The 23,963-nt window shown below is 40.7% G+C and overlaps 1 protein-coding gene across 1 annotated transcript in view; it reads right to left on the bottom strand.

Annotated features, from left to right (window-relative positions):
- The window catches only part of NYAP2 (neuronal tyrosine-phosphorylated phosphoinositide-3-kinase adaptor 2), a 98,527-nt gene that overhangs the window by 7,296 nt on the left and 67,268 nt on the right, over nucleotides 1–23,963 (bottom strand). The window contains exon 5 of the mRNA XM_057366878.1: nucleotides 20,748–20,851. Within this exon, the coding sequence (XP_057222861.1) occupies nucleotides 20,748–20,851 (104 nt within the window). The remainder of the gene's footprint in view (nucleotides 1–20,747; nucleotides 20,852–23,963) is intronic.

Genomic DNA, 23,963 nt, shown 5'->3' with positions numbered 1-23,963 from the left:
AAGATCCCATCATACTTGAGGAATGGTGCACATACTGCAGCATGTCAGAGCTTGGCTGCAGATGTGGATGTACACAGACAGGCACAAAATGCATCAGCACTGGTGGGAGCAGCCAACAAGACACAGCACAGAAKAGGGAAACTTGGTTCTGACCAAGGAATCTTGGCCCAAAGCCTGTTTTTACTGAAGAGGGAAGAAAGAGCCAGCAGCTAATGTTAGGATTGTAAGAAGGGACCTCCTGGAGACTCCAGGACATGTATCAGGTASTATGTCCCATAATAACCTTTGGATTACAACATTTKCTGATTGCACATCCATTTYTGTTTTGATGGAATTTTTACTCAYTAGGTTATCCAAGGTATAAGACATTAAAATATATATAAAATTAAATAAGATAGAGCAAAAGAGTGAAGAAAAACACCAGGCAAAGTCTCAGAAGTTTGGACATTCACCAAGGGGGTGTTGGAGGAAGGCTCAAATCCTTGCCCCAAAGCAGGCAATAAGAGCTGTGTGATAATTGGATGTGTAGGAAGTACACAGGAATGCAGAGTGTTTGTATAAATTCTCTCACCTGAATGTGACTGAATGCAAGAGAAAACGAGGATGTCTGGCAAGTGCCTGGTAAACACACTCACCCTTTGATTAGTCATCAGYCTCTAGATTTCCTTCAAAAATCTTCTTCAAAGCAAACACTTGTGTCAAACTTGAACATCAACAACAAAAAGTAAGAAACTTCTTCCAGTATACAAAACTGAAGTTTTCTATTCAGTTTTAATCACCAACTTTTTCGCAGGCTTTAGGAGAAAACAGCCTATGTTGTTGCCTTACTTTTATTGTTTGCTCTCAGTTTTCTGATGTTTTTATTTCCAAAATATTGAAAGCAAATTTTATTAAGATCTTTTATGTACTCTTTGGTTCTATGTTGGTAGCGCCATGAAACAAGGAGTAGTATTATAAACCTATCTTCAACTCAGAAAAAAAAACACTTTACATATCTTCAAAACAATGCAAAATTAAAATCTTTCAAAGTAAAAAAAAAAAAAAAAAAGATTCCTTCTGGTGGATGTTTTAATGCTTTATGAAGGTCAAAGAAACAAACTAGACAAAGCAGTTCCCTTCTCTGCAAAGTGAAAATGGTACATTTTTGTGTGTAAATGCCTACATTAGCAGTGGACCTGACCTCATATCTCATTGGTTTGAAATTTTGTATTATTCCAGGAAGATAATTAGCAGTCCCAAYAGTTTCCAAATCCATGTATTGCTTAAATTAGATTGCCCTGAGCTAGACCACAGAACTGTCTTGGAGCAGAGGTTTGATGGGCAGAACATGTCCAGTTCAATCGCTCTGAGAGGCCAGGACTTGAAGCCAGAGGTCAGTGCATGCCACAGCTCTGCCACATCAGAATTTACTGGGAAAAGCACAAAATCCCAGGGAAAACTCAGAGCAGGCTTTGGGGARCAGACAGTGACTCACACTGCCAGGAAGTCCCTGGTGTCATAGCAGACTATTTCTGTTTTCCAATTCCCTGGCCCTGTCTCTGCCCAGCCCTGGGCACCCGGACCACTGACCRCAGGACAATGCCAGCCCTCGCTGTGCTGTGACACGCTGCACCAGCACATCCACAAAAGTGCCCAAAATATGGGTGTTTAAAGCAAGAAAGAGAAATGTAAGTGAACATGGTTCTTTCCTCATTCTTAGCTAAGGAGAACAGTTTGGTTTGTCAAAGAGAGTCACAGTTACAGATGGAAAAAGAGAAAATATTATCCAATAATAAAATTAAGCAGCTAATGATGGACATAACTTGGCACATGGGATAGCTGTGTTTACCAGGTGTAGAAAACATCTTGTGTCTTTTCGTGGATGAATAGCCACAATATGAGGGCTGACTTTTGGGCCTTTCAGGAACTGGACTGTCACTATCAGGAGCAAAGTGCACCAGACAGGCCCCAAGCAGGTGTGTGCAAATTCCTGAACACATGGATGCTGCTGAAAAAAAAYATGGTGATACCTTTAAGTTACATACAAACCAAATGATCCCATGTAGCATAGCCTTTCCAAATGAAAACCATGAAGGCTGTGAAAAGAAAAATCCATGAGCAGAACTAAAAATACAGAGTGAAACTTCCTCAGCACCAGGCCTGGGATTCTGTTAGCTGTGAAAAATTTTACTTGTTCATGTGTGACATAAAAAGTTACATAAATACATGGATGGATAATTCCTCTCTCTTAGTAAAAAAAAAACATTTTGTGCTACATAAGTCCCACTCATCTCCTTGTCTCAAACCAAGCCCCAGGTAACTTTAGCCCTGCTCACCAGGCAGGCAGAGACAAGAGAAGAGCAAGAGCCAGGAGCAATACTGCTGCTCCAAAGTCAGGCCACTGGCGTGAAGTATGGGATGAAGATAAAGCCATGCTAATTCCCAGTGCTAAGAGGTGTTTCAGGAAACCTGTCATCGAAGGTGCATGATAATTATTCACATGAGTGCCCGTGAAAACATGTGCTGCTAAAAATGCCACGTGGGAAAAGAAATACTTGAAATATTGTACACAGCTCTATTAGTATTCACTAGTATTAGTGAATATTCTAGTGAATATTCTACTAGTGAATTCACTAGTATAGCTCTATTAGTATTCACAGCTCTATTAGTAATCACTAAGTTTGAAAATATTGTCAATTTTCATTCATTTTTGAGGAAACTTTTTTAACATTTGAAGTGACCACRAAATATTTCATGCTCTGGACACTTCTGTGAGCAGGGTGTTCTTTGTGGTGTATGAACTTCTAATGACCTAAAAAAATATCTKCCACCATAGCTTACGTGAGGTCTTTAGACAACACCATAACCCCCTCAGCTGTTTCTCCTCTTGACATCTTGGCTGTTAAATTCTTTGCTTGCCTTGTTTTATAATGCTGTTGGTTTGTTTGAGGTGAAATCAGAAGCTCTGGGCAATAAGAGAGACCCATGATTCCATTGTGTTTCCATAATTTTTTTCTACTACTCTGAGTACCCACTTATTGTGCTGACATTCCATAGGTTATGGGGCTGAGGAAAATGCTGTTTGCTTCTGGCCCTCATGAGAATCTCCCTCTCCTGCTGGATGACCAGAGGAGCTGACTTTTGAAGAATGGGGAAAACTACATCACACAAATGTGATCATGAACGTTGTATAAAAATACCCTTCTTTTTGTCACAACTGCATAACACAGATAACATAAAAGCCCAACAGCTGATATGAGGCTGGAACAAAGTGATCTTAAATTAACACAAAATACAAAGAAATTAAAAAAAAGGCAGCAGGAGGAGATTATTAGAAATATCTCCWGGATCTGTAAGCCAAGTGGTCTCTAACAGTGCAATCTGTGTGCAGTGCTAGACATCATTCAGCAGAGCCAAGCATGCTGGTTTGTTTTGGCAGGCTGCAGTAAGTGAAGAAGAAAGGCTTTCTGAAAGCCACTTACCATCCTCTGGGAGGAAAAGGTACTCCCTCCCTCATGCCTGTTCTCAGACAGGAGTTTCCAAACTCTTTCCCACTGAAACTCTTGACGGCACTTTCTGTGGTGCAGCTGGTTCCCAGCCCCCCGGCCGGGTAAGGTATTTCCATGGGAAGTGTGAAATCCCACTCCTAGSAGGCAGTCCTGTGCCCCAGCGCTGGAGGGCTATGTAAAGCAGCAGCAGCAGTTAGTTGGCTATCTGATACTCAGCTTGACGTGCAGCTYCTCTTAGCACACGCTGGCAAAAGGAGAGTTGTCCAGGGCAGGAAGAAGTTCAGCCAGAATCACGTTTCAGAGCAGAGAGATCCTCACCCATTTGAAGCCAACAGGAATTTACCGTCTGACCTCATGGGTCCAAGAATTTGACTATAGTTTGTTTAAATAAACAGTAAAAATAACCTCAATAAAAATGATTTTAAAACACTTCAAAAGAGCACTTGGAAAATTATGTTGGACAAGATTTCTTTTGCTAACCGTGAGTTATAACCATTGCACTGCCATTAAATGTTGTCAATTCCAATGGCTGCAAAAGTCAGCAAGTCAGGATGGAACTACAGGCTAAATTTGCAGTCATCCCCCTCTCTCTGACAGAGGTACTCTGGAGTAATACTGACATGAAAGACAGCATTTGGCCCAGGATAGTAACTTGTTCATACAGCTCAGTACCRCTAACCCATTCTCCTGTTACTGTCAAATTCAAAACAACAGTTATTTATTAATACAAAGGTGATTAAAAGCAACAGTATGTTGTGGAACACGTGGGATGTGCAAGGTGAGCTGTGAGAGCAGACACTCTCCATGCAGTTTGGAGTGCCTGGGAACGCTCCGGGGGACAGTGGACAGCYTTACTGCAAATTCCTCCCTGGGAGTGCCTCAAGTGCTTTCTAGAAGCTTTCCTCTGGCGCCAGCAACCACATTGGGATGATCCTGTGCATTTACATACTCGCATCACAAGCACAAGTGCACACATAAGGTATTAGGCACTACACAAACTGCCCTTTCTGACCTTTCACAAATTATTCTTTGCAAGGGACACAAGATGAATTTCTATTTTCCCTCCAAGAACMCGGGAAATATTTCCCCATCATACTAGTTTTTATTTTGACAAAATGGGTAGGATGGAGCACCCTGTATTCTTATCCTGTACCTGCTTAACGTTAAAAGCATTCACTGACACTTGCTATTTCACCCTATGAAATAGCATGTGCAACACATTTTATGGCTCTTATAACATTTGAATTGCTGTGTCTAAGGTTTTGATTTACATCATTCTGAATTTCTAAACTTCTGAAAATATGTTTTGTTTCCAAAAAAAAAAAAATACAATAGAAAAAATTAAAACAGGAGTCCCTGTAAAACTGTAAAACTAGAGTCCCTGGAAAAACCAYCGTATCACTGAATGTAATTACATGGTGCAGTAAAAAAAACTCTGGACACCATTTTTCAATCTTAGAAGTCACTAAAAGACTTTAGTACATCGTGTTGCGCTCTATGGCCTGACTAATCCACCACTTAAAAATGACTGACAAGAATATTTGGAACTCCAGGAACTCCCAAAGATTCAAAATTATGAGCAATTAATACTTATGCTAAAATTAAATTAGCAAACGATTATTAAACCTTCAGCACCTCTGGTTCCAGACCTCCAGTTTCATGATTCATTGCTTTCAATTACTAAATGTCACAGTTACTTTACACAGAACCAGCTCTGCACATAATCCTGTGCCTCAAGTTTTCCAGTAGCCCTCAGATTATTGCTGARGCTCCTAATAAAGCAAACTTTAGGTGACAAATTCCCTGTTCTGCTTTCCATTTTCATRCTGGCAATCAGTCTAGCTATAGATCTTTCTGAGCTTGCACTATTATCTTATTTGGAAATGTATTCTTTTCATCTAAGATTATTTTTTAACATCAAACAACTGCCTGAAATGTACTGCTTGTTCACTGTTAACACACTATGTAAGTGCTTTCAAAAGAACAGCCTGTAAATTAACTGATTTTGGGGATACTGTGTAAAATCATCTCATGCATCTCAGTGGATCATCACAAAGTGCATTCTTATTGAGATCACTCATGAAAAATCAAAGCTTCATCTATGCCTTTGCTCAGCAATAAATGCAGAACTCAAGCAACCCACCATCATACTTCCTGTCATTCACTGTAAAATAGAAAGGAAAATACAATATTGTATTAGRTCAGTCACAGGAGGGACAAAGGACAGACACTGCTAGAGTTCAGTGATACTGAGATCTCCTGTGTTACTGCATTTTGCAGTGCAGYAGCTCCAGGGTAACACTCTCATGTCACAGATATCCTTGGGGGTTTCCTAAACCAATCTCTCCAGCATTTCCCCTTGCTGGAAGTTGCTGCTCTGTGGCATCTGTGCTGCAACTGCTTGTGAAGCAGACTTCAGACAGCAGGGTGGTTTGAGCTGTGACCCCACTGACCACGACAGCTGGCCCTGCCGATGGCTCACCATGCCTGCAAACTCACCTGCATTCAGTGTTTCTTACTCTCAGTCATGGCAKTTTTGAAAAACTAGACCTCATATGGAAATGAACAGCCCTCCCCTCTGCACACAGGTGGTGTGGAGCAGCGAGAGCTGCTGTGGGCAAGGTCCTTTCCTCCTCTGGACCCAAACCCTGTGGACTGCAAAAGCTCTCATGGGCAAGGAATGGGGTGCATGCTTTAGATCTGCTCTAGAGAAGGGCCCAAAAATTGAATATGGAAGAATGAAAGTGAATGGAAACAAGACCATAACTTTGGAAACCTAAGAACTACAAGAAAGAGAACATTGAAACCAGTTGTAAAGTTACAAAAATGTGACGTGGGGACACCACAAAYTCCATTAGTTTCCCCATTTTATTGGACTTAATTGTTTCCAAACTATAATAAAATACATGACTTTCAGCACTATTTCTAATTAAGTCAGTACCAGATCCCAAGATTTAACTAACTTTTATTGCTGAGACAGATGAAGRACTTCACCACATCAGTTTACCAGCTAAGCTCCTAAATATTTATATTTCTCTAGTGCTTTCAAGAAAATGGCCARAAACTCCCCTTAAAATTAAAGAAATATAAAATTAGCAAAATAATGTAAGGAGGGAAAATGCCWCAGCATTTTAAGTTACTTTACTTTAAAGTTGCTTTACTTATGAAAAATTTTGAAATATGCTCTTACATTTCTCCACTTTTGATAGTGAAAACTGAGTCAAAGATAATTTTCWTAGAGAAAATGCAATTTCTCAAATATTGTACTGATTGTATGGAGGGAAAAAATGTTCAGGAAAACATGACTGAAAAACCAACACTGAATGTTCAGAGATAATAATATTCTTGTAGGTGGTCACAACTTCTTGTTAACAATGTGTAAAAACATTATTAAAAGACAAAGATCTTCAATAATCATTCATTTCTAACTGCAATTCGAAATGCAGTTAATAATCAGTTGTTAAAGTTATAAACCATGTAAGAGTTTCTAAACAATATAAATATGTAAGAGCCTGCCTCAGTATGAGATACCACAGCTGATGTTRCCTCACAGCAACATAATGCAATTTGATTTATACCAGGAATGGCTAAAAAATATAGTACCCAAATCTAATACAGACATGATTTCCTGGCACAAAGAATAGCTGAGATACAGGCAAGAGACTCAGACTGGCATCTGAGTGCTTTAGAAAATAGGATTTGTTGGGTTCAGAGATTCCCACTASCTTGCTTCAGGTTTTCTGTTTAAGAAGGAATCTCTGAAGGGGTGGTGCTGCTGACACTGTGAATCAGCACTAACACACTAAGCCAGGAGCAGCAGCCTCCTCARCCCATGGAGTGACCCGGCAAACTCAGCTTAGCCTGCGTCAGCAGCATGGGCTGTGCTCAAATTCAGATCTCCAGGGCAGGAAGGAGATTTCAATATCCARCTTGAAGGGAATGGCTAAGAGCAATGCATGGCAAAGAAAACATTGAGCTTCTTATTAATCTATAGACACATATCACCTGTAACGTAAACTCTCAACCTGCTTTTCTCTCACTGTGTTTATGTTTTAAAACTTGGTATCAAGRGCCATGATCTGACCAATGTTAACTTTAAAAATGCGTATTGTTATTGCCTTTCTCATTTTTATTCTTTCCTCTTGTGATTAATACAACTGTGATCAGACACACCAGATAGCTAATGTGCTTTTCCAGACTGTCAAAAGAGGTGGGCCATGTGAATCCAAGAGTCCACTTGCTGCCACGGACTTGTAAAGGCTTAAGATAAGGCCACTGGCCCTTTATACTCCTCTCTCAATTTGTGGATTATGTCCTTTCTCCATCCTATATTTTGTTAAGGAAAAGCATTCCTTGGACATTCCAGTTWCATCTTATGAGTAAAATGGGAATTTGCTGTTGATGTGAGGTCAGAATTTACCCCGTAACTTTAGATTAAAAATGAAAAGGATTTTCTATTAYGCAATTTTAGTTGGGGTGAAGGCTCTTCCTTACAGTGTATCCATCACCCTGCAAGTTTCTCTGTAGCTCCTGCATAAAGATCTTCCTTCTGAGATTTTTCTGAGCAGCTGCTGCCACACAGTTGCAGTAACTTACTGCACACTGAGACTGGTCCAGCTGGACAAGCTAGTACAATGATAAAATTAACTGTAAAGGGAGAACGTTTATCACTCACAAGTCTCATAGAGAAACACAGACTATTCATTTAATCTCCAGTTCAATGGATAAYCTAAACACATGTCCAACTGGAAAGCGTGTATCAGTCATCCCCCTGACTWACAGAAATACTTTGCTATTTAAGATAAGCCACTGTTTTGCTGTCTCAAGGCCAGATAACTGAGCCTCCATACAGCTGTGTGGTGATTCATTTTATAGAGGGCTAATAAATGATTGYTAGCTGTTTTAATAAATGCCTAATCAATTGGCAATTATATGTTACTGTGAGCTGCAAARGGTAAGAGGTCTGATGAATAGTCTGCAATGCTCCCATAAAATCCACTAATAAAGTTGGGTATTTTTCTCCATTCCTAAGGCTCACCTGCACTGGGGAAACTTCCTTTCCAGCCTAAGGYCCTTCTATATCCACTATCTATTCATGTAAGGTGTTATGGATGTGAGTCATCCCAAGATTGACACCAAGTCCCTTATGACAATAGAGTTAGGATTTACAGCACARGAGTCCAGCTGGTTTAGGGCATTTCCAAACCTTGGAGCACTTGACCTGCATAAGATACAGACAGCCAAAACTACACAGAGKAGKCTTTTACCAAATATTTTYAACTACAGARAACTGTCAGGAGAAACATYAATATATTTGCCATTYTGGATCAGTGCCAAAATTTTTCTGKAAGAACTGGAAACCTTWAGAATTAGTAAAAAGAAWAATCTTTTAAAGTTCTCATTTAAAATACATGATGTTTTTATTTTCATTGTTTTAACAAGACAAAGTGAGAATAAAAGTAGGTTATCAAAAGTGGGTGCTGGCATTCATACTTTTTTTTTATAATTGACATACACAATGTATATGAATAGCCACACGTTTCTAGTGGAAGACTATGAACAAACACACGTACATATACAGAGATATAGAAAGGTCCTATACATACATACATGAGTGAATATACATATTTATGTGCATACAGTGTACAGACGAGATACTATACAGGTACAGTCAGTGCAATATACGGGATAAGGCTACACAAACACCGAGAGAGTCTGGTGGGGTGGTGASAGCCATGACAACAAAGCCTGGATGGGTTGTGACTCAACGCAGACAGTGGGGACAACCTGGCTGCTCTGKGTCGTGTTTGATGCATCAGGCACACGCAGTTCCAACAGAAACATGGAATACACTCAGCTCAAAAAAGAASGAGAAGTGGGAGTGCGTGGAGGAAACTGAAATGTGTATGAGCAGACAAATAAGGTTGTTCTACCTAGGATACAGAATGTTTGGTTCATTTACAGGGAATGTCTATATATAAACCCATGCTTTCATGAATTCATGCCATTTTTTATTTCTACCTTTTCCTTTAAGAATATTATAAAATTCTTGCCCTGAGTTAAACATAAATACACACWGAAAAGGGAGTGGGGACAAAGGAAATTGCATGCTTCTGGGTTTTATTTAAATAAATTTTTAACCAAGGCACAATGTCTTCAAGAGTGGTTGCAAGACCATTTGAAATAAACTTAGCAAGTGCTATTGTTCTGGGACTGTGGCAAAACTAATTGTTTGCATACAAAAGTCTCAGAACAAGTTTTGAAGTGAATTTACAAGTTTTAGAAGAGAATAAGTAAATTTATTACATATGCCTTAMAGAGAGATTCCCTGAAGAGGAAGGAATGCTACCAATGCTACCAAATTAAATTATTTCATAGGCAACTTAYTGATGTTTGGACTGAAATTATTTCACACAAATGACATTATATATTTGTTTGGCATTAGTTTGTTACCTATTTTTAGTAGAACCATGTACATTGCTGTAAGAGCAGCTAAAAATGAGATTAAGAACTTCCAGATAATTTTTARTTTCTTTAGTAGGCAGTTCAGACAGTGGTCTCTGATTCAGTGAGCTGCAAGAMCCACAGCTCAGGCACAGAGGCTCAATGGTGACACAAGGCTTTCAAGGCTGGATCTCTCCGTGTCAYTGACCTGCATATGTATTTTATTGGCAATGTTAGTTACGAGTTCCTGTGGACCCCACTGTGTAAACCTGGGCTCGAGGCTGACTCTCAAAAGAAAACTCKGGGTGCAGAGGCCGTGCTTGGCTGTTGTCCCCACATTCAAGCCCTCAGGCTCCAGAGATGCACAGTTGCCATCAAGTTCCAGGGAATAGCCACCTACACTGAGCTGCATGGGCTGCAGCATCTGCCCCCMTAAATCTCTCTGTTGAGCTGACTGTTTCTCAAATGGTTGAAACAAACAYCTCCACTCTACCAAAACCAGGCACAACTCAGCAACCCCCTGAAACCTCTGACCACACAGCTGAGATCTTCTCATGTCTGTCCTGTGCCTGGACAAGAAACCATAACTCTCAACCTGAGAAACAACTAGGTAAGGACAGCAAAAAAATGTTGAGTGTGAAGAGAAAACCTCATAAATGCTGTATTATTTCATTCTTTGTCACAACATCATTGTATTTGAAAGGTTTCAACAATTTCTGTCACAGAGCTCACCTCTTTCTGTTCTCTGCTGACAAGCTTACAAAGTTCATGCAAGAATAAGAAGATATCAGGGTAAAGGAATGGGCTGCTCCTTCTCCTCCTCTCTTCCACCACAGCTGAAACAGTGGCAGCCACGCTGGCACTCGAGGGCTGGGCAGGCTGATAGACTCTAGGAGTGGCACTCAGACTATCAGTGCTCCCATGTCTCACACCCTCTTTCAGACATTGAAAGAAGTGGCATTATTTTTTCTACAGCTGATCTACTTTCACCCCTTACTGCCTCCCCCTGACACATCAATTTTGTGCCTAAATCCCCCACTATTACCTGTATAGAGAGGGACAGTCACCAAAGCCATGCTGGGCTCTCTGTACCGTGAGAGCAGTGCACGCTCAGATCCTGTACCTGTGCCTGGTGTCCCCATGCTGGGGACAGGGGCTGTGCTGGCAGTGCGGGGCCACCCTTAAACCCGAGTCCTGGCAAAGCAGTGCACTGACCTGCTCCTGCTGCACAACCAGCCCAGCTGAGTGATGTAGAAAAGATGYTGGGACAGCAACAGCAGGCTTGTCTGCCAGCAAAAGACAGCTTTGACACTTTTGCTTCTCACACCAATCAGTCAGGCGTGCCATGGCGGTGAGGAATGATGGTTGTGGCAATTCCATCTACTTCAAGGTTTGCATTTTCTTTTCTTTCTTTTCCTTTTTTTTCTTTAATTTTGTTTTTTAAATAAACATTCTTTATTTGCAATTTGTATATTTAGAAGCMATTTGCACTGCTCTGGACCCATGCACTGATTATGTAAGACCAGATTCAAGCTGAAACTCAACACAATAAAATGTGGAGCCTTCCCCAAAGCATTAGCATTCCTGTTGTTGCTCTCATCCAAAATGTTGACAGCATATTTGGCTGGACTGTCGACAGCAGAATTTTGCCTTCATGTGTGCAAGAGATTTGCCTTCGCAGGAAAAATCCGGAACTGTGGAAAATAATCCAACCGCTCCCTCTCGTGGGCACAGGGCTCTGCTGCACTTTAGAAAGGGCACAAATCATGGAAATGCAAACTCTTACAGATTCTTAGCAGCGCCAGGTCCCCAGAGGGCCGTGTGGCACTGCAGGACGCAGCTCATGTCTCATGCCCGGGCACTCCTTTCAAGGTGTTGTCAGTCAGGGTACTCATCCCTGACTCTACAAACATTCAATCTGAACAAGAGAATAAAATCCTGTGGCTCTGGATGATCCAGGTTTTAAATACACTCAGGCCACACACTGGTCAAATCCACACATCATCTCAAGGTAAAAGTGGTCCCTGTCCCATCAGTGAAGTGCCTGTGCCAGGAGGCACTCCCTGTACCCACTGTGGGTTCTCCCATCTGTCCATCCTCCCCATCCTGCGAGGCAGGACCCGGAGTACTTCCCTTCTCACAGCATTTGCAAAACTATGATACACAAGATTCAGTCTATGCCTATTCCTTCTTYTTTGCCTACACAAAACATTAAAGATTTTTCCATGAGAGGGCCTTTTGAGACAGAGACATAATTTGTAAAGTGTTCCAAGTAAAATATACCTGGTTTCCCACTTTTAGACAATTCAAATGCATTTMATTGTATCAGTGACACATAAAAATGTGTAAAATCACTGTCACAGATACAGCAGATTGCACCCTGAACAGTTTTTGCACTTTCTAATTTCACAAAAACCAAACCTTAAACAATTCCTGACAGTCACAGACTTACCAGTATACTCCCATTTGCAACCTCTTACTTTCTCATCTATTACACTGAACTTATGGATCCTTGGGGCAGGAACAGTSTTTGTTCCATGCATATTGTCTACCAACACAGAACTACAACTTGTGGACACCACCACAATCGATGTTGTGGTAGATCCTAGTGGCCAGCATTAAGCAGGTTTTGGATCCAGTGACTGTCCCAAGCCTTAAATGTGATGGCTAAACATAAGGAGCAATTAAGTTCCTTTAAATGAATATCTTCTCAAGCAAAAATAGAAACTACCATCCCAAGTAATAAATAGTGTATAGAAAGTCCAGACCAAAGCCCCATGGGGCTCTGATTACAGAGTGAGCAGCRTGGGACTGTTCCCACACTGTGGACATATATTTTGGATGAAGAAAAAGATCAAGTATCAAAAAGGAGCAACCATAACCTTGGCTCCAGGAGCAYGGAGACAGACATCTCAGAGGCATTGCACTGGCTCAAGAGGAACACTTGGCATGGGGGAGGAAAATGATTGCCACTGTCCCATGAATTGTTTCATATGTTTTGCTATCCTATGTCCAAAATACACAATAGACTTTCAGAACTTTAGAAAATTAGAGGAGAAAAGAGGGACAGAGAAAACTGTAAGAGTGGCAATTAGCACAGTAGTTACATATTCCCTTTGAATAGAAATCTGGAACTGCATGTCCCCTGAGAACTTYAATCAGCAGCCCACATGGATTGCTTTTCCCTTTGGTCCAGAGAACAAGGATGAGAGAAATTGTGTCTTTCATTGCAAATCCTTGTACCTTATAAGAGCAGAAATAGCAGAATGACAGGAGTCTGATGCTAGTTCTAGGCTGAGATTCATCAGGGAGTGCACCTAGTACAGACTGACGGCACTGAGAGCTGACATGGGCTCGAGCTGTATAACACAGACAAATTCTCTTACTAGAACACTTTATTTTTTACTACTATTTCCCTACTATTCAAACTGGATGAAGGACCTCTTCAGTCCACAGAGTTCACCATTTACCTGTAATGACTATATTTCTTTCCCATAATGGAAGCTAAAAAAGACAACTGTGAGCAGATAGAGAAGAGTGGACTTTTGGTGCTCATTCCTCAGCAGCAGAATTTATTAACTGCAGCAGTCAGGAACCCAGTTCTGCTCCTGTGCCCCACAACTGCAGGGTGTTTGCTGACTCTTTGAACTCTTGTACACTACTGCTGGGGAAAACAGCAATTTTAAACTCAGAATAATAGAAGAGCACAGATGCTTCRTTTATGCTCACAGAGTATTCACTTTCAGATGCACATTTGCCAACTAAAGCATGATAATGTCAATTCATTGGGGAAGTTCTTTGTCTAGGTGCCTTCAGAAATAATTATAGCCATAATGGTAACAATTTACACTCCCTGCATTCATTAATTACAGGGTGACCACAGTGCTTACAAAGCATACAAAGACTATAGTATGTTTTGTATACACAACTAAAGCTAGAGACATTACTAGCTGGGCTTGTGATATTTAATTGACCCAAAACAGTGTGACCTTAGGCATGAGACAAATATGTAGCCGTGTTGCTGAAGAGTACTCAGTACTTGTCAAAATTTAATTCTAAATAGAATTCACCCTAAAGCTTTGTATATTTTTTACAATGAGCTTATAGTGCACTTAAACTACAAGGTATTGCTCAACTGATGCATGTGAAAAGCAGCTGAATATATGTCTCAGCTTCTTCTTTGTGGTGTTTTCCTTCCATCATGCTTTCATTTTAAAATGGAACAATTAGAATTAGTGTTTGGGATTTTTCAGCTAGGGTACAAAATTAAATGATGGTCACCCTGAAGGTCTCACATGAATTTTAATGCTAGATATAATTTTTTTTTTTTTTCACAATACAATGTGTGCATTTTGATTGCATTTCAGTTAGCACCTMAATACTGAGTCGTAAATAAGACATTATCTAAGCTGCTGTGTGGAGGAGTGGGGATTTAACAGCTGAGGCTGGAGCAAGCCTCCTCCTTCTCCCCTGCCTTCTCTCCCTCCAGGGTAGGGCAGGGGTGGGACAGCCCCTGGTGAAGCCTCCACTTCCCCTGAGGGTGCAGGATGAGGGTGTGGGATGTGGGATGTGGGATGGGCCGGCCAAATGGGGTGTGCTGGGCCCAACCCCCTCTCAGCCCAGTGCTGAGCCCACCTGCTCACAGTGGGACAGGGGTCAAACCTCCAGCAGCACCCTGCTTCACCTCCCCACCTCAGGAGCAAATAAAGCTTTTCTAATCCTTTTGGATTAGCCAAACTGTCCATTTTGACCAGTTKCTAAAGTGCATTTTTGTCCAGGCCACCTCCAGCATGGACGCAAGCGATCCCAAGGGGCTCCACTCCTGTCCTTGCTCACATTCCCTGGTGTGCCCTACCCCCAGGCCAATGGTCATGAACACAAAGACAAACCCCAGGTCATGAACACAAAGACAAACCTTCCCAGCTCTGTGTTCAAAGAAAAATCTGCTTCTTACTTCCCTACTTGCATTGCTACATGGGAAAACTCCTGGTCTCTTGCTTCTTGCCTCTGTGAACCTTGGATTTCCATGTCTGTACCGCAGCTCCCTTGATCTGCCAGCAGGCACCAGCTTTCCCCAGCACTTGGTTCTTCTACAAGTCTTTTATTATTTTTCTACCTAGGTATGAATTTAAGGAGCCCACTTGTATCTAGAATTCTTGCCTATTGAAGACACATTCTCAAATAAATTATTGATGGATTTACTTCATTTGGTGCAAGAAAATGGTCAAGGCCACTCTTGGGAGGCCTTTCCCTTCTGCCACATTATATTAATAAATATAGTTATATAATTATATTAATTAAATCATAAATTTTRGAGGATAATGGTTAGTTTGTCCATCTTGTGCCTTCTGTGTCATGTTTACCAAGGTGGTCATGTGGGGAAAGTGAAATGGTGCCTCAGCTTGCAGAGGGCTCAGTYGGATACCAGGCAAGTAATGAACTGAGCTGCAATCTTTCTAAAATAAGCCACAAAAAATTTCAGTGTTGATGCTGATATATTTTCTAGCTTTTTATTTATCCCTTCAATGCTTGTTGAGACTCCTTAATTCATAGCTGTCCATGTATTTTCATTCCCTCCTCTGAGTTACTCCTTCTAATCTCAGCATGGCTCGTGGATTTTACTTTGATCATCTCTGTAAAGTTTAAATCTTCTTTCCTTGCTTAAATTGGAGCTAGATATGACTTCCCAATCCTCCCCACAAGAAGATACCAAACCTTAAGAGGCATACAAACCCTCAGAATTAAGATGACATAACTTGAGGAGGAAACAGGAAAGGACAGTGTTGTCTGGCCACTGAAAAGCAAGAAACTAATAGACAACACGAAGAGAAGCTGCATATCTGCAGATAAGGAACACAGTTCTGGGGTAATCTGTCTGAAAATTGGTTCTGCTTTGCAGGAAAGCTTAAATACAAATCTCTAGCTGTCAGTAGTTTTGTTTTCAAAGAGTGTGTTTTTGTTCAGACCATGGATCTTAAAACTTGCACTACTGTGATTCTATGCAGCTTAGTACATGGGATTTTCCAATTACTGTCTACAAACAAATGAAAACAAACCTCACTTCAAATTTCATTTACAGAAAAAGATCCCGAGATGTTTATACGACCTCCTCTTTTCTTACAATGGAAATCAGGGGGGTTTTGCTGTGCTGAAGACTGTTTCAAAGAAGCATGGCAATGTTACATAGAGGATTTAATGTAAATTAAAACTCTGGATGCAAAAGGCTCTGCTCTCCAGCAGAGGGACTTCCACAGTTTGCTTGAAACGTTTTCTTCTTTTGTGACAGACATGCTCAGTGCGCACATAGCCTGTGTGCCGCAGGGATATCTGAGCTCATCGATGGAATGGAATCCTTTGTTACCCTGAGGTGAAGATGTGGAGAACGATAGGAAAACATCACTGCACAGCAGTGACACCTGTGACTCCAAACCCTGCTTGCTTTGCACAGGTGAACGGTTTTGTTCGCTGGGAGGGTCCCCTGGCAGGACTGAGCATTTCCCACTGCAGGGTGAAACCCTTGACCTTGCCTGCTACAGAATTCTCAGGCACCAGCACGGAGCCTGCAGTAAAATGGGTGAGGAGTTATTTGCTGGGGTGTCTGTGGACTATGTTATTGTACTYTATAAACCTCACAAAGTGGTTAAATTCCACTGCTCTCTGTCCAGTTAGAAGACTACAAAAGACTGTTATTTGTTTCCATTTCCATATAAAGGCCAAACACAGGTGGATTTTTACTATCTCTAATGTTATTCACCCATTTCTTATCATTGAGACATAACTCGCTTTAATTTCTACACCATTTCTCGATTTGCTGTAAGCTTTTTGTGAGCACCAGAATACCTTTATAGAATGAGAATCACTTAGGTTGAAAAATGCGATTAACCCAGCCTGAAAAGCTCCCTATTAAATCATGCCCACAGGTRCCACATCTACATGTCTTTTAAATCCCTCCAAGGTGGTAGGATGGACTCATCCACTTCCCTGGGCAGCCTGTTGTGTTGCTTGACAACCCTTTCCATGCAGAAATTTCTCCTGATATCCTACACATGATATCCTRCTATGTGTGTTTAAGTGCTGTAGCAGGTCACAGACCATTTCCCCTCACATTCTGGGGGTGTCATTCTTCTCCCTGTGTCTGTCTGCCAGCTCGGGCTGCTACCTGGAGAACRGCTGCTCTTACTATTGAACACTGAGGCAAAGAAGGCATTAAGTACCTCAGCCTTTTCCTYATCCTTTGTCATTATGTGTCCCCCCATCCAAAACTGGACAGAGATTCTCTAAAGACTTCCTTTTGCTGCAAATGTATTTACAGAAGCAKTTTTTATTGYCTTTTATGGCAGTAGACAGGTTAAGTGCTAGTCAGGATTTGACCCTTCTAATTTTCTCCSTGCATAACYTCATGACACCTTTGCACTCCTGAGYTGCCTGTCCCTTCTTCCAACTTTCATAAACCCCTTTTTTCCTGAGTTCCAGCTAAAACTGTTCAAATATCTCTGAAACTGTTCAGAAGGCTGGTCATCTTCCCYGCTGGTTTGTCTTTTGGCACATGAGGATGGCCAGCTTTTGCACATTTAAGATTTCCTTCTTCTTTCCTTTCTTTACAAGACAATACATAATATCTAGAATACTTCTCTGCTACTTCCACTCCTCCCTTTAGGATATTTRTATTTAGATATGCATTTAGGAAATACAGCTATGTGCCACTTTTGTAGCTCAAAAAAAAATTTACGCTTCTGCCATATAACTGTTCCAAGCCCCCCACCTGACTTCCTCTGCTACTTCCTTAATTTCTTAAGCTTTGTCCTTTCACAATCAATAACTTCAGTTCCAAGATAAACTTACCTTTCAGTTTAAATTGAGACAATTTATCCAAGGTTGCTTCCTGCAACCAGCTCTTTCCAAATGCACTCACTATTTCCCAGAATTAAGGACAGRGAGCAGGCTCTCTGTCTGGCTTAGCATGTTGGTAAATGCTGGCTGCTACACTACTGAATTTTTAGTGTTCTTCGTCAGAGAGGAGCTACTTAATTAATCTCTGCTTATAAACCCTTTCTTCTTATTTTTAAATGATCCCTGTACTTCTTACCATCAATGTACCATGACTATTTTCTGTGAATACTAACAGATTAACCCTCAAAATTCCTACACTAATAAGCAAACAAGAAATAAGAAAATAAGGCAGAGGAGAGTTAAATGACAGTAGCTACATAATTATCCAATATATGATTGGAATTATACAAGTTTCCTTAGGTCGGATCTATTTTTAATTACTAAGCATAGTTACCACTTCTTTGAACGATTTTACTAAAAATGATGGGTTTTGAGAACTCAGCTTCCAATTTGTCTTTTTTTTTCCAAATTAAACATTTTGAAAACCATCAGTCTGGGATCCATGAAAATTTGAGAAAGCCAATGAAGAGTAATCTGCCCGTTCACAGACCTTGTATCYCTGTTTGAATGTTAGCTGTGCCCATCTGATCAACAAAGAGGTGGGTAACACWATGCATCTTCTTAATCTTTTGGAAAGTCTACCTGCTCATTATGATGTTGTTAAGTAAAGCAGTATCAATACAATCAATAGCCACAGCACACAAAAACAGATACCCTGTACACCATAATCTGTCAGATTAAGAATGGGCTAACAGCCCAGCTGTTGGAAACACATCTCACCCATCATACATTATTTGCCCATTAAAATACAATAGGTGTTGAAAGAACAATCAATGTTTGTATCTGCCATGGGGATAAGACTTCTGTCATTCCTCTGAAATCACGGTCAAATCCACACCTTTAAAAATTATGCTATCYTAGTAAATGGTAACATAATAGATGGCAGTCAGAGATTGTCAGCTTGAAGGGAAGACTTAAGGAGAAAAAGCTTTTTTCTAATTTTTCAGTACTAGTTTCTCTTGTTTTTCATGAASTCATGACCATACCATACATTATTCAATTAACAAGATCATCCTCCTGCAGTCACTTGAAAATTCCTCTTATCATTTTTGTTCCTTTCTTCTGTATGAATTGAGGTGGATTTTTCCCTCCACAGTTTCAGTGAACCCTGGCCGCAGCTTCTAAGAGGCTCATTATCTCTTCTATCACATCAGCTTCTGCTTTCAAGGCTTATTGTTTAGTTCTTAGAGTAAACTGACAGGCTAAAATCCCTTCAAAACACCCAAGGTGCCTTTGCCACTGAGTAAACAGCAAAGCATCACGCGTGCTCTAAGACCCATTTAATCAAAAAAATATACTACATGAACACTGGGACACTGAAAACCTTTGGAAGTACAATTACCCTAATTTCTTCCTTAGATGAAGGAACACTTGATGTGTTATTTAAATAGGCCGTCATTTTGAATCTCCATTATGGATTTGATTTGCTTAAGTAAAATATGCTTTAGAAAAGTGCAGGGTTCTCTTAGGCTTCATGTCTGGCAGGGCTCAGAAGAAACGTAATCAGTTCATACAGGTTACAGAATTGTAACCTGTACAGATTAGGTTATCCAATGCAACCTTCCCAACAAGTTGCTGGCTGTCTGGAATGAGTAAATCAACCTTACTCTTGAGGTCCTTGCTTTGGTCAGGACCTTACTGGGGCAGCTCACCAAGCTACAAACACAAATATGTAATTATTGCAAAGCACTTCTCAGGGAGATTTCCACTAAAACCTCACTGATATTCAATAGGATTTTGGGGACCAACTCCCTGAAAGGCAGATAAAATTTCTCCATTTAAATAGTGGTGCCTGTGTGTGCATACACATATGCATGTTCACATAAATACATCTGTGTTCCCATTTCCTTGTGCACACACACTCCACACATACACACCAGTGATGCGGTGCCGAGTGCTTTGACAGAAGCCATTCACGTGATGTTTAAGCAAAACCTCTTCTTTCAATTGCTACTCTCAGTTAGTTCTGTCAAACTAATAATACAGGTCTGTGCAACAAAATGTTACAATATCAGTATTAGCATATAAAATAAAGGTAAGTATAGGTTTCCCGTGTCTTTATTTCTTTTCCGTTTTCTATGGGAGAAATTTGCCAAACCCAAACACTTTCACTTTTTCCTATGTAGCAGTTTTGTTTCTGATGAGGGGAAAAAAAGTRTATCTGTTTAAGACAAAAGGAGATATTGCCCCTTTGATTTGGGGTTGTTCTTTGATTCCTAACAATATACAATAAATACAACTACAGTGGACTATTTAACAGTCCTGTAAGCATTACATGGTCTATAGCTGAAGAGAGTCCAGCTGCCTCAACTAAACAAAATCACTTGCTGTAAGAGCAGCTTTCAGGACAGTGATAAAYCACGGTGTAATACAATCATGCATTAAGCTCCAACCAAATGTGAGACTGGCACAAATATTAAAGTACAACTGGGCAGAAGTCAAGTATGTACAAGTCATTGACAAACATTGGTGTAAGTGCTCTAGACAAGACATTTAAAAGAAATTTACATAAAAACATAGATTAAATTTATCAAAGTTTGATAAATTTTAAGACAGTAAAAAAGTACAGAAAACATGAAAAAATAAAAAACCCAGCCAGTTCATACAGTACAGTTTTACTACATTTATATTACAGAATGAAGACAGAAAAAAGATACAAGGAATTAAGAGCAAAGAAATTTCTGCTGGCTGCGGCCAGCGGAGTTTCGTTGCCAATGAGAGATGCGCACACACAGATGCACGCACACACACAGAAAATAGACCAAAAAAAAAAAAAATTTACTGTAACAAACGACAGACAGAGAGGTGAGAACATTTGGCATGTTGCAGCACAYGGAGTCATTCCCGATTGGCTAACGATGGTACCTGGCTCGGCTGGAGGTCACCGGGCTGCCTGAGCGGCCCCACAGACGGAGGAGGCACTCCTGACGTGGACGCGGACCGGCCTAACCGGCAGCTTGCTTTAGACTCTGGAAAGGGAGAGAGCACAAACACCAGTGAAAAGGAGGAGTGTACTGCTGCAGCAAATGAAACACTGTAGGYCCAGGATCCCCTTGAAATGGAGACTCCAGCTTGGTTACGAGTTCAAGTCTTGGGGATTCTGCTGAACCATGAGCGGAAGCTGAGATCAGAAGAGCATTCAGACAGGACTCATGCCATGTCCTGGCATCTTTGCTCTCTGAATTATAGAGCATAAAACAGCAGGAAGGTAGAATACAAAAAAAAAATCCTGTTGCTCCTCTCCCCTGCTCCCCAGCACCTTTTCTACTTAGGAAATACAGCAATAATTAAGGGAGCTACAGAAGCTTCTGGTTTCATCTCTCCATCCCAGAGCTGAGGGACATGGCARCCCAAAGGGAAATAGGAAATGCCAGAAAATGAAGGGGGCAGTATATAAAAATGGTGAGGATACTGTCACACTTGGGCATTCAGAATGACACCAACAGTATCTGGGAATCTCATGTCAGTGGCAMTGAATTGAGAGACATAAAGCAGGAAGAAAGGAGGCAAATSWKMWSATTTGCCTCCTTTCTTCCTGCTTTATGTCTCTCAATTCATTGCTGTGGCAATGTCAGTTGCCCAGAATCAAGGTGATAACAGAAGCAAAGTTTGCCTTTAGAGAAAGCTCAATTTCAGAGAAGAACTGCACAGAAATGACACAGTTTTTTTATTTTCTTTCACAGTCTTCTGCTGTTTTATATGGGGTAATTTCTGAGAAGGCTCCTCACTGATTTCCAGCACAGGTTACTATTGTACACACTGACACGAGGTGACCATGCACCTCAAGAGGCCTGGACAAAGGTTTTTATGTCTAAGCCGTGCTGACACCCATGTGCTACCCCAGTCTTCAGCTGGTYTAGAGGAAACAGTCTTTTCCTGAAAGAAGGGTCTGCCCATTTCTGCCCCAAAAATTTTTTTATCCTTACATTTCCTTTATATGGCTGAGGAAACACCTCTCAGCCTAAGACTCAGTTGAGATCAATGTGTTCATTCTCCTCATGTTTCATAAACCTTCTTCCCAACCCTGCACTTGCTTTTTCTATTTAGTGGGCAAACACTACATTTGCACTCACCAGACAGACTTGGTACACTAACAGAGTGTTAGAATTGACAGTGCTGTGTTACCATGAATAACAAGTAATYATAATACCATGCTTCATTACAATTGAAAGAATTTTAATTTTTTTAAAKAAGWTTTGAAGAATTCCTCCTATTTAATCCCATGTTTGCAAGAAGAGAGGAARGACCTATACCTCCTGCAGTTGTGGTTTAGCAAATTTGCCTCTGAAGCACATGTCTTTTGCCTGTGTCTGTCTGAAACTTATTTTTCCTGCTTTCATTTACACTGTTGCTTTGTCTGTGTTTGTTTTAAACAAATTTCTCTATTTCATGTGTGGACCTGTASTATCACCACTGGTCACTGGTTTGAAAGGAAGAAGATGTCTATCACCAGCAGGTCCTCAAGGTCACTTGGCACTCCTTGGAAACTTGAGGACAGCTGGCACATTACTCCACATAGCAGCAGCATGCTGAAATGGATTCTTCCATTCTCACTGATGCTTTCTCATTGTCACCTYAAATGCTTATTTTCCTCAGATATTTCAGAATTCAATAGGGCATGGAGAAGAGCTATCCACTTATGCTGGAGCACTTAGACCAATGAAAGCATCTGTATGGGTGAATATTCATCAACTAAATATTAATGGGWAAGTTAACATCCAGCTGGCTGAGCAGCAAAAATATTTATGCTGCTCGCCGAATGCATTATTCAATTCACTCTCCTAGTCAGTGTGTAAACACACCACGAGTCAACACCGCCATAGGCACACAGAAAGGAGCAGACTGGCCTCCTCCATAACCTTGCTTTTTGTACACAGTCTGCTGGTTTGCTTTTTTTGGACTTGGGCTGTTATTCTGAAGGTTGATTAGATTTGTTTTTGTTCTGATTTCACACTGTCTCTGTGCCAGATTCCTGACTGTTCCTTTCAGTAATRTAGATATAATAATGGATCTCATTATTATATCTCATCTCTCATCTCCTGGAATTTTGCTGGGGTTTCATAAAGGACAAGAATTGGGGTTTTTTTTCAGTTGTTTTTCTGTACTGCTAAGTAGAGTTTCTGCTTCTGCTGTGACAAGCAGAATCAGACACTCMGCGCATAAAAAACTCCAAGACACTGTCTGACTGTGCTTCTGAATTATTTTCTTTGCTTTAGGAAAGCAGAAAGAAGTGTCATAATTTCCAATTTGGATCTATGTGCAACAACAAGAGATTACCATTTCCTTGCCAAAGAGAATCCTTTCATCTGGCATCAAAGAAATAAAACCTATCACAGACAGATGAAGTATTAGCTCCTTTATCTCCCTGTAATATATGTTAGAGTATTAAGGAAACTATTGTGATTTCCATGGTGATCCTCACCAAAAGGTGTTTCTGACATGGCTCCAGCCAGCATTTTGGTCTCAGTGGCAATATTTTTAGACCAAATAAATACCATATTCCACTGTAATTAGTTGTCTGAGTAATAGCTTCACACTGCACACTATTGGGAAGGAAAAATAATCCATAAAATGGTCTGTTAAGTGCTGCCCAACTCACTGCTCTGCATTTTACACATTGTTATTTTTCAGCTATGGGCAGCTTATTTATGGTACGGGGACTCTCTGGRTTTTCCTATTTACTGATGAGAATCTAACAGGAAGAATTATTGCCAGCAAATATCAGGGATGGTTTCTAGCATTTAGTTCACGTATAACTCTTGTGACTGATATTGAGACATCTGAAATGAGTAGTCTTGGGCTTCTTGAGAAGTCCCTTCTGTGACAGTATTCATAGTGTGGAGCTGAGTTCTGTCAGCCATCCTGATAAGCACATAGGGAAGGCTCTTCAGGCCAGGGGATGCAGGGCATGTGAGCAGCCATYAGAGATGCTCTGTGCAATCATTGGGCAGCAGGAGGTTTGAATTCAGCAGATTCTTGGGGGTAGCCAGAAAGCTGCGACATGCTATGTCCAAAAATGTTCATAAAATTCAGTTGGTGTATTCGGAATTTCAGTGGTATTTTTGTGCACAGCTCCAAATG

This window comes from Malurus melanocephalus, unplaced genomic scaffold, assembly GCF_030028575.1.
Source record: "Malurus melanocephalus ecotype Western Australia unplaced genomic scaffold, MMel_1.1 scaffold_73, whole genome shotgun sequence".
In the NCBI taxonomy this organism is placed as follows: domain Eukaryota; kingdom Metazoa; phylum Chordata; class Aves; order Passeriformes; family Maluridae; genus Malurus; species Malurus melanocephalus.
Note: the sequence above shows the minus strand (reverse complement) of the source record. Positions and strands in the feature narration are given on the sequence as shown.